The sequence below is a fragment of the Lagopus leucura genome, unplaced genomic scaffold (genome assembly GCF_019238085.1).
Source record: "Lagopus leucura isolate 7727_CA_CO unplaced genomic scaffold, USGS_WTPT01 Super-Scaffold_810, whole genome shotgun sequence".
Lineage (NCBI taxonomy): Eukaryota > Metazoa > Chordata > Aves > Galliformes > Phasianidae > Lagopus > Lagopus leucura.
Genome location: NW_024962261.1, coordinates 9,666,143 through 9,680,506, shown reverse-complemented (window position 1 = coordinate 9,680,506; position 14,364 = coordinate 9,666,143). Strand labels below are relative to the sequence as shown.

The following is a 14,364-nucleotide window of genomic DNA, read 5'->3' as shown; positions in this document are numbered from 1 at the left end:
CAGTGTACTTCTAGGGTGGAAAACCTGTATTCGGGTCTCCATGTTTAACTGTTATACTCTAATGGCGATTAAATAAATGTCCCTGTTCTACACAACTCCTTCAATTAATTGGTACTTGCTCTATCACGTAATACCACTTTTGTACTATTAATTACCTTCTATTCTAAGAGGAATTAAATCCTTCTCAAAGCTGTGTGTTGTCACCTTTTTTTCTTCCCACATTTTTTGTATCTGATAGCGCTGCTGGACTACAGAATATGGTGTTAGACTCCAGTGCTGCCATGGGGAGCAATAAACTTCAGGAGAAGGATGCTGTTGGAGCCCTTGGCCATGATCTCAGCAATGGCAACAGCAGCAATTTGGAAGCAGCCAGGCACCTGGCTAAACGCCTCTACCATCTGGACAAATTCAAGCGCTCTGATGTGGCAAAGCATTTGGGTAAAAAGTACGTGCTGATGTGAGGACATATGTCCTGTTGTTCATGTTACTGATATGGGGGAGTTCACTCTTGAATGACTAACTTTTCTTTTTTTCCTTCTTTGTTCAAAGCAATGAATTCAGCAAGCTTGTGGCTGAAGAATACCTTAAGTTTTTTGATTTCACAGGCATGACGCTGGACTTCTCACTCAGGTATATGCCTCTTTGCAAACCTGATGTTCTTGTTCTAATGACTGTGCTGTGTGCTCTGCTGTCCTGACTGAATAGTGGGAGTTTTAGATGGTAAAGAATGGAACTGACATATTCTGGGATGGAGCATTTCTCTCCTGTTTGGCTTGGCATGCCACCACTGTAGCACTGTTGGAGCAGTGGCATTTCCTGGAGAGGGCGATCTTTGGGTGGACCTGTGTAGATATGATCCTTGATCCTTTTCTCCTTGACAGGGAGAAAAATGACATATCAGTGAACAGGAGGACTGCCAGGTGCAGCTGAGGAACGAAGGTGTTGCTCATGCTGAGCTGCGTTGTGCTCACTGACTTTTTCACTGATGCCTTTTGGAGCTTGCTCTGCTTGGGTGCAGAGTGCAAAGCAGGGGCCAGGATTTCATGTGGCTCAGCAGCCCTCTTGCTGTGTCCCTCTGAGGCACCTAAAAATATGCAGAATGGCAAAAGCCTCTGTACTGAAAATGCCTATGAGTGTTTGATTGCTGCCAGAATGGGTGTTTGAAAACCCATCCTTCAAGTTTTGTTCCTTTTTACACCAGAGTTAGGCCTCAAATTAGGCCTCAGTTTGTTTTCAGGATTTTTTCTTAGGAGGCAGTGTACCAAATTTTTGTAGCAGTGGCCTATTGGCACAGTTGATGGATAGTTAAATGCTGACAGAAAAAGAAGAGGGATTTAAAGTGAGTTTCAATCATCTGACTTGGGTTACTCTAGAGGGTTATTATTTTTCACTAACTGTACAAACCCCAGAAGGCTGTGGGTTTTGTCAGTCCCTTTACAAATAATTTCCAGGAGGTCAGCTGCCAGCAACTGCATCTGAGCCGTGCCTCTGTCTGCAGGGCGAAAAACAGCACTCAAGTCCTGCACACTAATGGCAGTGGGAACACACCTGCAGAAGGGGTTAACAGAGTGCTACAGTTCTGCATGCTCCAAGGAGCTGAGCACCAGCCCCCTGCAGGGTGGAGGATGCTGGTTCCTTGTTCTGGGTGTTAGGTGCCCTGAGGCGTGATTCTAAATATACCCGTCTTTTAAATTGTGAAATCCAACACCTAATTATTTTGCAGCACATTTTTAGGCGGTCTCTTCTCCCTGTGGATCTCCGGTTAATATTAATAGTTGTGACCTTCTCTAAAATATGCTCTCTCTGGCATGATACTTAGATGCTCAAAGAACTTGAGCCAAACTGCAGAGGCTGTCAGGCACCGTTAGCGCATAGAACAGTCTGAAGTCAAAGGATCAGCGCGAACCCCAGTGGTATGCTACCCCACATATGCAGGAGTGAGAAGTAGCTGTGCCATTACTGCTGGCTTGCTGGTGAGCTGTGGTTTGTTAAAGCATGGTGATGTGTTGGCACACCACAGCCCATAGCTGCAGCCCTGACCCACATTACCCCTAGACTGTGTGAAGCTGTTGTACGGTTAGTAACACGGTTGACGGACAGTCCAGGATATAATGACAGTCATTCATTGCCCAGCTCTGCTTCCACATGCATGTCACCTTGTGTCACTCATGCATCTTTCTTGTTTATTTAACAAGTATTCCACCATTTGCCAATCCGAGGGGTCTTTCAGATGGGTAAATGTCCTGAAAGCAAGGAGAGGCTTGTAGGTCTCTGTTGACAAGCATGAGCCCGGGCTATTGCTGGAGAGAGCCCGAGCTGGAAGAGCTGGGACAGCTAGTTGTCAAAAAGTTCAATTAGGGCAAGAAATAGGGTTGGATGAGAAATCCTGTAGAGACTCAATTGTATGTACTTGTGAATTTAGTAATTTGCAATACACTGCATGTGAAATGAAGTTATTACCAGGCAGATCACACTCTGTATGGGTGTGAGATCACTGCAAGTATGGTCTGTCTCTGACCTTACATCAAAGAAAAGCAATTAATATTATTCTTCCAGGTCAGACAGACTTTCAGTGCTTCAACAGCATATTCCTCACTTCTCAGATCTGGTGTTTCAGTCCTATGAAATATTTAAAATTTGTCTGTTAGGCACTCATTTTGTGTGCCTTCTTGCTTTAGACCCAAAAAGTCTGTGCTTTCAGGCTCTTCTTAGAAGCATCTTAACAAATGAGTGTAGGCTGATAGCACTGAGGTCATCTCTTGGCTGCAGATGTGGGGATTTGGGCAAATGCAGTAGTTAAAAGAGATGGCTCTGGGGAGCCATCCACAATGAAGCCTTCCAGTAGTTGAAGGGAACGTATAAACAGGAGGGAGAATGACTGTTTATGAGAGTGGATAGTGATAGGACAGGGGGAATGGTTTTAAACTTGAGTCAGGGGAGGTTTAGGTTAGATATTAGGAGGAAGTTTTCACAGAGGGTAGTGACACACTGGAACAGGTTGCCCAAGGAGGTTGTGGATGCTCCATCCTTGGAGGCTTTCAAGACCCAGCTGGATGTGGCTGTGGGCAGCCTGGTCTGGTGGTTGGCGACCATGCCTGTGGCAGGGGGGTTGAAACTTGATGATCATTATGGTCCCTTTCAACCTAGGCCATTCTGTGATTGTATGATGCTTGATGAGATTTGGCTGCAAAAGGCTAGCTTTTCTAGCAGGAGCAATAGTGGAGTGGGAAGAGGCAGATGAAGAAGTCCCTTCTTTTTGCACAGGCTGTGCCCCTATATGCATCTGCCCTCTGCCCAGGACTCAAAAGCAGTAGCAGGGCAGGTTTTGCTCTTTGTGCTACTGATGCAGAACAGGAGAAATTTCTGTCCTCTTTCTCTCGTTTTCTGCAGGGCACATGGCCACACTGCCCTTCTGCAAGGTGACTGTTGGGTCATGGCTGCTGTGTTACATGTCCCACCAGAGGGAGGATTTCACGTTCTGTCCCAACTCCAAGTCCTTAGTGCATATGCCTCACTTCACTGCCTGGATTAGTTCCTCTGATTTTGATGGAAATAATGATGGCTGTAAAGTTAAAAGGTGCAGGCAAAAAGGGCAGAGAACATCCTGGATGTATGTTGTACATGACCTGTTCCAGTGTCTTACCTGAAGAAATGAAAAACACTGAAAACTAAGAAAAATTAGTTCAGTTATTAAATTTGCTTGTTAGCTGGTATATTCCATGGTTAAGACCAGTGGTAGATTAACTCCTAGTTCATGTACTGTGATGTTGGAATTAACTGTGCATGGGTTGATAGTCTGGTTTCCTTGACAGGCTTCTTGGAGCCAGCTGTTGGGCATGTGCTTATGTATTTCTTAAGCTCTGTAGCTATATATGCTTCCCCTGTCTGAGGGGGATAGAAGGATTTATGATTTTAATTTCTCCTTTCTATGCAATTCTTTTAGGAGTTTCTTTAAAGCCTTTTCCCTTATTGGAGAAACTCAGGAACGAGAGAGAGTTTTAGTCCACTTTTCCAGCAGATACTATCAGTGTAATCCAAACACCATTTCTTCTAAAGGTAACTTTGCTTTTTATAAGAAGATGTTTAGTCTCCTTCTATCCTCCCCTTGTTTGTATGGTTGCATGTAGGGTGATGTATAACTGTTGTGCCATGCTTTAGAAATTGCCTGTTGTTAGCATGGAAACCCTTCATATTGTCCACACGTAATCATGTGTAAAGATCTTTAGGCATCCTCAGTGTAAATTCTTAGTTGCAGCCTCTTCAGATTTAAGTGCCTGCAGTTCTGTTTTTCGGTCTCACTGACTCTGAGTGTGTGTGGGTGCCTGCACTCTAGCTACAGTAAATGAGAATGCCACCTTATCTGGAAGTGATGCAGTTCACTTTTCATACACCAATCCATGCTTGTTTCTTCTCACACACTGATGCTGCACATGCCCATTCTTGCCAGTTACGTAGGTGAATTTTGGATGCTGTAGACCCTGGCGAGTTTTCATCTTTACTAACATCAGTCAGAGTATTGCCTCCTTGCCAGTGTTTTCACTCATTTTGGAAACTGATGAGAAAAATAAACAAGCAAGCACACAGATCAAACTCGAAAAAGTTGGCATTCAAAAGGAGGGCACACTGTCAGCTGGCGTGGCTCCTGCGTTCAGTCAGCCACACCAGCAGTGGAATGTGACTGTAATTCCAGTGCTGGCTGATCACACACTGAGAAAGCTGAGAAAGGAAGGAGGGTGAAAAAGAAATACGCACAGGCTGAACTGTGCCTCTGGTTCTCTAGTGTAACTAAGGAGAAGCTGCTGCATTTGGAAGTGCTGTCTTGTTTACTTACCCCTTGTTTTGTGGTTAACCCTTGTTACAGTGAGATGGTTTTTGCCATTTGCCCTCATTATATCTTTTTAGCTTCGCTGGTTTGCCTGTCAGACAAGAGAATAGGTGTAAGTAAGGCATGATCTGCTCTTGTGCTATCTCTGTCCTCTTTCTTATGCCTTTCTTATTTTAAGTCAGGACAGGCAGTAAGTAAGAACAAGCATGTCATTTACAGATCAAAACAATGATTTGTGTTTTGATGTGGCTGCCTTACTCTAGTCCAAGTTGCAGAAAGTACATTTCCAGTTCAGAGCCTGAACAAGTGTCTGGAGTGAGTCCTGTAGACTTTGCATAGGGTTTTAATGTTGATGCTGAATTTCCACTGTCAGTAGTCAAGTGGTGCACTGCAGAAATGTGGTGTTTGTTTCTTTCAGTGGAAATCCAGGATTGCATTTGCTTTCCTCTTTTCTCCTTTTCCTTCTTAATCCTCTGGTTATATTTGCGATTTGGAATTGGGAATGCAAGCTGCTGTGGAGAAATGCACAGACCTGAACAGAGGCACCACAGATTCAAGCTGCTTCAGACTTACTATTGTTAGTGATGATAGTAGTACTTCTTTCACTCTGTGCTTTGCTAGAATTCTGTCACATTGGTTGGGTAGTAGGCCCTGTACGAGCATGATAAGAAAACATAGTAGTTGTCTTGAGCGTTGTCTTTTTGTAAAGGCCTTAGGCCTGTGATCACACAGTCTTACTGACTTTTAAGATATGTATATCCCCGTCCACCATTTCTCTTCTTTTACAACACGGGAATCTGTATGTGATTTGGCTACAAGAGATTTTAATTGCAGCTCACTACAGGGTGTCTTTGCTTTATAAGTGATCATTTTTCTCGCCTCTGTAAGAGAGGAGAAGATGACATCTGGTGTTTATAAACAAGAGAACAGATAAGTTATTTTTCGTAGTGTAATAGATGTTTGGAAACTGAATTTAAGCATTTGGAGATTTAATTTAAAAGAAATGCGTGGAAAATGGGGAACATGAGAGTGGTGTCTACTTTTGCAAATGTTGATCCTTACTGACATTCCAAGCTGTACGGCAGTGACTCTGGGAGTGCAGTCAGGAATAGTGTGTCTTTTCTGGTGCCTTGTGGAGGACCTGTGATCAGGAGGTCATGCAAGACCTCCTTAGACATTGCTAGAGTACTCACTATCCAGCACGAAGTCTAGGCAGTGAAAATAAATGGCTGAAGTTATTCAGAATTCTCCACTGAACTGAGGAGGGGTCCAGAAGGAGAGAAAAACAAATACAATTGTTACGTTCTATCATACTGTACGGAAAAATAGCTGTTTTCTGTCTTCACTTTCTGTCCTAAACAGATAAAATAAAAAGGAATTAATTCAAGCTATGGTACTGATGTCAGCATGGTTTCCTGTCTAGTTTGCTTCATTTGTGGGGGCTGCAAGATAGTTTTGACATTCATTAAAAGGTGAAAGAAAGGTTGCTCTGTTTTGGCAACTGTGGAATGACCTCACTGTTTATTTATTTGTATTTCTTGATAAACAGATTACCATTAAAAAAAAAAAAAACAGATTCAATTAGACTGTGAGGCTTGGTTTCATTCATCCTTAAGGGTACAGTCTTGAGTTTGCATGTGACTGGTTATGTCTCTCTGCAGATGGAATTCACTGTCTCACGTGTGCCCTGATGCTGCTAAACACTGATCTGCATGGCCACGTGAGTATGAACAGCTTCATATTGATTGTTCCTGACAACTCTGTGCCTGGAGGTAACAGTCTTCTGGCAACAGAATCCCCTTGCTGATGGGCTGATTCTAAAGTACTCTGAACATCTCTGTTGCAGACAGCAAAGAATGAGGTGGTTGTTCTCCCTGAAACTGCTGTAGCACCGGGCAGAGCTGTTCAGCATGCCCAGGAGTACACAGGTCTAGGCCTGGTGTTGCACCTGATTTTACCATTATGTGTGAAGAAGCTCCTTGTCATTGAGCTCCTTCTTTTCTTGTCTTATCCCCATCCTTTCCTGATGATGGCAGGTGGTTCTGACTGGGGAACTGTTGTTGGGATTGATTTCTCCTTTCCAGTATGTAAAAATACGTGGAAAGTGGAAGAAGAAAAAGAAGTGAAGAGAAACTGGGAAAGTCACAAGGGGAAGGTGTTGGTTGTAGGCCTTATGCTGCAGAGGGAAGATCTGGTAGAACCAGAGTTCTGCTCAGCCAGGGTAATTATGAGTGTGCCTGGAGGCAAGAAAGTGAGGAGGGGTGTGGATACCCTGAGCTGAAGCCCCGCATTCCCCCAGCAAATGCCTCTCCCCAGTGGCTGCCTGGGGGAAGTAATTTTCTAGCTGAAATTTTCTTAGTCACACTGGAGCAAGGTGCCAGCAGCCCTAGGACATGTCTTTCAGCACTCATGGTGCTGAAATAGGCTGCTATGCATAGTATTCCTGTGGTGGGAGGTGTTCTCTGTCCTTACACAGAAGGGATTTGGGTTGGGCAGAAGGTGACAGAGGCTTGTCCATGGGGACAGAGGTAACCTGGGCTACATGGTGGTGGGTCTGTCTGCAAGGATTGCTCAGCCCCTGTGGGGCAGAGCTCTGTAGTGGGTGCAGGTAACAAAGCCAAGGCTTCTGTATGCTTCTCCAGGGATTTTGATGCCCACTTCACATTGATTGAAGATCCCATTGATCTGAAAATAGTAGGAGCAGGAGAGGAAGGGGAGTTGTAAAGAATTTTGTCCCTGGAAGCTGGGCTTACCTTAGCTTAGAAGTGCGTGAGACAGTGAGTGGAATTTGGGGAGCATGCCTTGGTGTAATTCTCAACCTTCTCTGCTTCCCTTGATTACATTGCACTGCCTGCACAGGTATTCTGTTACACAGGGTAGCAAACAGCCTGGCACAACACAGAGGGAGGACTGAATATTGTGCCTGAGCTGGCAGTGTTGCCTATTGCTCTCTGTGATTCTTTAGTGGGCTTTTTTTAGATACTGGAGGGAGAGAGGTGCTCTGGCCCTTCCTTGCTGCTGTTGATTTGCAGCTGAAACTGGGATGGTTGAGTGATATACAGTGTAACGTTGGAGACTGTGTGGAGCTACATGTATGGAGCTCTGATGTTTGCCAGACTTCTGCGTATGTGTTGCTTCTCTCTGTCCCTCTGGGATTTCCTTTAATTTTGGTATTCTTCTTGCTGTTTTTCATTTTTCTGCATAGCTGGTAAGTTAGGCATTTCTGACTTGGAATGCAGCTCCTTGCACAAATATACTAATTGCCTGTTTCCTAACAAAGACATAATGCTTCAACCTGACCTGAGCATGATTCTACAAGAGCAGAAAACAAATGAGTTTGAGCTTGTCTACACTGAGCTTTTTTTGTTGCTGACAATACTAAAAGTAACTGCAAATACTTTTGTTTCATAGTGAGCTCGATTTCTTGTAAGGCCTCCAGTCTGTACCTCCCTTAACTCTTGTAGACAAACTCTTACTTTTTCCTTTATTTGCCCCTGCTTTACAACACTTCTTTCTCTTCATAAATACAGCATTTTTGCTAGCTATGTCTTGGAGATGCATGCTCGCTTTTCTGCAGGCAGGCCATTATCCAGACTGTAAGAACATGTTAGAGAGGTAACTGTGTTCAGGGTAGCTCTAGACTTTCACACACATGTTTTGGAACCTGCATGGCACTGTGTGGAGACATTAGCTATGGTCCTGAAGCAAAACAGCCATTCATTTGGAGTACTAATTATCTCAGTAAGTAAACTGGACCATACTGCAGTTGGGCTTGGACAGTGTGGAGAATTACAAACTGCTATGGAGGAAGCAAACAGAAACAGCCTGATATCTGTAACAGGGAAGAAAGAAGGTGTTTGCACGTTTATGAGAACAGCTCCAGCTTGTGCCCAAAAACTGCACTTATGAGCTGTATTCAGCAACCAGAGGGCCAGGGTTGTAGCCCTACTATGTTGTTAAGATCTTTAATGATGTGGGAAGCGCTGTGTGCCCCTCTGGAAGTAGGGGTATTCCTGCATGTCTGCTTTTTGCAGAACTATGTGGCCAAAGACTGTGGAATCTCCCTTTGCATTAGATAGGGTTGATAGTCAAGGTTTGGTGAATTCCCAGTTTTCTCTAGGCCTCTGTTATGGAATGGAAGTAGTTGAGCAGTCCAAGTAATCATGTAGCTGTAGCATTGAATAATCTATGTTACTGACTCATCCCTTTCTTGGCTTTTAACTTCTGTCTGCATAAAGCTCTTCCAGAGTAGGCTGTCAATATTTCACATTTTATTGGCAAGGCAGGGCAGAGGGCATAAAGTTGGAAGGCTGCTTCCTCAGGGGAATAGTAAGCAGTCTGTTTTGCATGCAGAAACAAGGCAGGTACCTTGTAATGCACTTACATTAGTCAGAGGGAGCAAGTGCAGCAACACTGCTTATTGGGACACAGTACTGCAGGTGGAGGTTTGCAGCTTGGTAGCCTGATAGAGGCTAACTCTCAGTTGACCTAGAAAATTATGGTTAGTTTTTATTCTGCAGCCAGAGCATACCCTGACCATGGAGTAGACTCACCACCTTGTCCTCTCTGGCATCTGTAGAAATACTGTGGTCATCGGAGAATCCTGATTTCCCATTGTTCCTGTCGTGTTTCTTCTTATGCTTTCTTTTTTATCAATTTGATATTACCATTTCTGTCTGCTCACAAGGCTTCCCACATGCAAGTTTGGGGTTTCTAGCACACGGGGCACTAGGGAGACCTAGCACAGGCACTTTCTCTGATGGCTGACTGAGACTGAGATTCAGGAGCAATTTAAGGCAGCCTCAAGCCTCCACGTGAGGTGATTTTGGACCAGCAGGCGCTTGCTGAAAGACTGTGGCTCAGCTGGATAATTTCAGACGATGAATGAAGTAGAAAAAGAAAAAAGTATTACCTGGAAATGTCAGAGAATCAGAACATTCTGAGCTGAAAGAGACCACGGATCATTGAGTCCACACCCGGCTCTGTACAGTGCTGCCCAGGATTCAAATCCTATGTCTGAGAAGTTGTCCAAACACTTACTTGATTTCTGGCAGCTGGGGCCTTGGCTACTGCCCTGGCAGCCTGTTGGTTGCCTACTGCCCTCTGGTGAAGAACCTTTCCTAACACACCCCTGATCCTCCACTGACAGCAGCTCCACCTCAAGTTAATCTCAGCGCTGTGACTCAGAAAGTGGGTGCTTCTGTGTATCTAACTGTTGCAAGGCAGTTGCTACTGGACGATTGGAAAGCTAAGAGAAAGGTCTGGAAAGAGCCTCAGTTTTTTGTTTCTTTGTGCCTTGCAACAGAATCAAGTAAATATTTTCTCTCAGAGACTGATAGAATCTTTGGAAACATGGGGTGGAAGGCACAATGCATGTAACAGTGAGCTTTAGCACCACCCTGTTCATTAGTCTACAGTACTTAGCTTTTTTCTATTCAGATGGGCCCAAATGCACTTTGCTGTTTCCAATTAAGTTCACAAAGAGATGCTTGCCTTTAAGTAATGTTGGGAATGACTTCTTAGTAACATCTGCCTTGGGCTTGATTTAAAGCTGGGAGATGTAATTTATCTGAGATGTTGCATGTTTATGTCATTTTAGGAAGTAGCATGGCTGTAGTGCTTTGTTTCTCTGTCATCTTTTCCAGAACATTGGGAAAAAGATGACCTGCCAAGAATTCATTGCTAACCTCCAGGGGATGAACGATGGTAAAGACTTCCAAAAAGAACTGTTGAAGGTAAGAAATGAACTGCAGAATGTGGGTCTCAGTATCAGTGAGACAGCTCACACCCTGCTTGTGTTTTCTGAATTGTAAAACAGACTGTATTTCTTCTCCTAAACTATATGCAGTATATACAATGTATATTCTATTGTTTTCCTTCTGCCTTTACTTGAAGGTGACTGAGACTACATGCAGCATGAACAGTCAAGACCTATCTTCAGTGGGGCTAGCTTCAGAGCCATATGTCTTAAAAGCTCAGGTGGCCATGCAGTCTCAGATTGCTGTCTCTTGATTGAATCAGAGAGAAGCAGCCAGTTGGTTCTGACTATTGAATACATAAGGACTAATCCTGAATTGTGTATCTGGAAGGCGAATGGTTTTTCATCAAAGGTGCTTTGGGGTTTTCACGTCAGAGCAGATGTAATTTCAGATTACAATGTGCTGTCTGGTACAGACTGCTTTGCTTCAGATTTTATTCATTAAGTTTATGCCAGTAGTTAAATCTGAAGAACTGGGAAAGAGGCTGAAAAGGGTGGATCTTGTTTCATTGTCGGTAATAATGAGAATGTTTCATTTCTCTTTTTGTGTGATTGTTGGCATGAAACAGCAGTCTGTTTGAATGAGGAGAGGAGTGCATACACCAGAGTTCATAATTTTTTTTTGTAATGGAAATAATAATGAGAGGTTGCTGCATCTGAGGTCTGACCCAAAGCCTATTGAGGTAAATCAAAAGAACTGCTGCCTCTTCTGTGGGCTTTGTAAGGCCTATTGTGAATTGCAGATGAACCTGCGTAACTGTAAGTGGCAGTCTTTGTTTTCTGGTAATTGGTAGTTTCTCCAGCTTTCTGGGGAGGACAAGACCAAGTGCCAGGTCCTGCACTTTGGCCACAACAACCCCAGGCAGCACTGCAGGCTTGGGGTAGAGTGGAAGACTGTGTGGAAAAAAAGAACCAGGGGGGCATTGGTCGGTACTTGACTGAACACGAGCCAGTAGTGTGCCCAGGTGGCCAAGAATGCCAATGGCTTCCTGCCTTGTATCAAAAGTAGTGCAGCCAGCAGGAGCATGGAGGTGATCATCCCCCTGTAATCATTACTAGGGGGGCTGAACCTCGAGTACTGTATTCAGTTTTGGGCTCCTCACTAAGAGACACACATTGAGGCCTTCATATGTGTTCAGAGAAGGACAACAAAGCTGTGAGGGGTCTGGAGCTCAAGTCTTATGAGGAGTGGCTGAGGGAGCTGCGATTGTTCAGTCTGGAGAAGAGGAGGCTATGGGGAGACTTTATTGCTCTCTCAACTGCCTGAAGGGAGGTTGTGGTGAGGTGGGGGTGGGCCTCTTTTCCTGCACGGCTGGCGATAGCACTAGAAGGGAATGGCCTCGTGTTGTGCCAGGGAAGGTTCAGGATGGATATCAGGAAAAATTTCTTCTCAGAAAGAGTCGTCAGGTGCTGAAATGGGCTGTCCAGGGAGATGGCTTAGTCACCATCCGTGGAAGTGTTCAAGAACTGTGTGGGTGTACACTGAGGGACAAGGTATAGAGGGGAAATATTGGTGGTAGGTGTATGGATATCTTGAAGGTCTTTTCCAACCTTGGCAATTTTGTGTTTCTGTGATTCATTGTAAGGAACTAGGAATGTAAACTCAAACCCCTTGTTATTATTTTTCACATCTTTATTTTTAAGATCTGAACGCAATGCTCATCTGTCAGTAGCATCGCTCGATTTTTTTTCATGGAAGTTCATTTCTTACCCTGTCATAGAGAGATGTGTTAAGATTAATTTTCAAGCTAATTGCAGCCCTTATTGAATAAAAAGGTCTCCAGGCTGTGTTTAAATAACCTTCAGAGTGTACTGAGGAGAGATTTCCACTGGTTCTTACCTGCTGTTTATTTTTCTGCTGACAGAAGTACACAGTTGAGGCTGAATCTTGGTGTTTATTATTGACCTTCAGACTAATGCTGAGACTGGCTGGCTCTTTGCCAGCCCACTGAGAGCAAGAGAATGGAACTCAAGATGTACTGGAGGCAGTAGGATGGAAGAAACCTGGTGCCAGCATCCTGCTTCATTTGAGATGTTCTGCCTTTCTCTGCATGCTGCCCTAATGCTTTCGGGACAGATGTGGCACCCAGCTGTGGTTTGTCATCTCACTTGTCTGAAGATATTCTAGATGTTCTGCCCCTTGTTCTATTAATGTACTGGTGAAGAGTAGCGGAGTGCATGGCAGTGAACATGCATTTCAGTTGCTACATTACTGTGTCCACAGCAGCTACCCTGACACAAGTTGTGTGATTACAAAGATTTAGCTGAAATTAAATTTGCATTAGCGTCAATAAATTAAATTCACAGAACCCTGCTTCAGCACAGTGCTGAAGCGCTTTTGGCTTGCTGGTGCGTTAGCAGGACGGCTAATGACAAGCAACTGAGGCTGCTGGCCGATTCCCTGCAGCTCTTCAAGGTTTCTGTGAGAGAAGGACCATTTCCACAGGGTGGCAGTGTGCCCCTGCGAGAGCGAGATACTGACACCCACGATGTGGTTGGGAAGTAATTGTGCTTTTCTGCCTCTGGTCCTCCTGCATTCCCCTCGTGGCTCTGAGATGAGCGTTTCATCACTGTACAAAGTCTGCAGCTTTGCATAGCCAAGCCCCAAAGCAAAGCTGAGCAGTGTTGGAATTGCAAGAACAGGGGAGAGGTTCTTAACAAGTGATTTACAAGTGGTATTCATCCAGGACTTGGAAGTGCACTGCAGCTTTTGTGGTGGGTCTGAAACACAAAGTCAGTCAGGGCTGCAAATCGTGCTTGAGATATCCAGAACACTCAGGGCTTGCAGGCGGAAGTCATGTCAGTTGCTACAATTTCCCTTAGTTCCACTGAGCACAAAGTGTAGCCTTGGGTGCTTGTTTTGTCAGAATGGGAAAAAAGGCTTTCAGTGGGCATGTATGAACATGTGAGGAAATTCAGTTCTTCTTTATACATGATCAGCCTCAGAAAACTTTGGATGTGAGATCTGATTGCACTTTTCTCCCTGCTATTCCCATGAAGGACCCTACCTTTGTTTTATTTTTTATTTTTTCCCAACAACAAGGCCACTGTGGTAAACATCATCAGGCATTGTTGTTCAGACCATAATTCTCAGTATCATTGACAGTGCTTTGGGAATGGGGATTTTCTTCTGGCTAGCAGGCAAATGAGAAATGCTAATATGGTTTCACTCACTGTGTGTTTTTTTGTCTGTTCATTAACAGTGAAAATGGTTTCACTTTTGTACACCCATCTGCACAATGGCTCATCTCTTTTTCCTTTTTTCTCACTCCTTCTGTTGGAGCTGAGGTTGCCTTTAGAGCTAGGACCCATAATGGCAAGTATGCCAAACCTCTGATTAACAGTGTGTTTCTCCCTGTGAGATCTGCTTGCAGTATTCATATATTCAGTGCTTTGCCAGGCAGACAGATAAATGCACCTTCCATTTTATTCCATTTTAGTTCTGGTTTGACCATCTGTCACACATCCCATTAATCTGCCATCAGCTGCTAGTAAAGGCCAGAAGTAGAGACAGTAGCCTGATTTTCATTACGTGCTGTCAGTGCATGTAGACCTGAGTGTTGTAGTTTATACTTACTGCAGAGTTCCTGTATACCTTCAAAGTGGAAGCAACTCCTTGTAAATAAGAAGCAGCATCCCAAGCTGTGATTCACTGAATCACAGGACTATCTTTGTGGGGCTGACCGGTGTTAAAGGTGAATCAAGCCTTTTAAATCCAGGCAGATTAAGGTTATTGAAATGAAATTTTTCAAAGTCAAGAAAACCTTTTGTAACTCCTGTT

At 44.1% G+C, this 14,364-nt stretch overlaps 1 protein-coding gene across 15 annotated transcripts in view; it reads left to right on the top strand.

The window, feature by feature from the left end:
* PSD3 (pleckstrin and Sec7 domain containing 3) overlaps positions 1 to 14,364 on the top strand; it is a 141,706-nt gene that overhangs the window by 41,716 nt on the left and 85,626 nt on the right. For all 15 annotated transcript variants that reach the window (XR_006177929.1, XR_006177936.1, XR_006177937.1 and 12 more), the window contains 5 exons: positions 239 to 445; positions 550 to 630; positions 3,944 to 4,056; positions 6,487 to 6,545; positions 10,471 to 10,560. Coding sequence is in view for 5 of the 15 variants with exons in the window: in XM_042866137.1 (XP_042722071.1) it covers positions 239 to 445; positions 550 to 630; positions 3,944 to 4,056; positions 6,487 to 6,545; positions 10,471 to 10,560 (550 nt within the window). In the remaining 10 variants the exon portion in view is untranslated. The remainder of the gene's footprint in view (positions 1 to 238; positions 446 to 549; positions 631 to 3,943; positions 4,057 to 6,486; positions 6,546 to 10,470; positions 10,561 to 14,364) is intronic.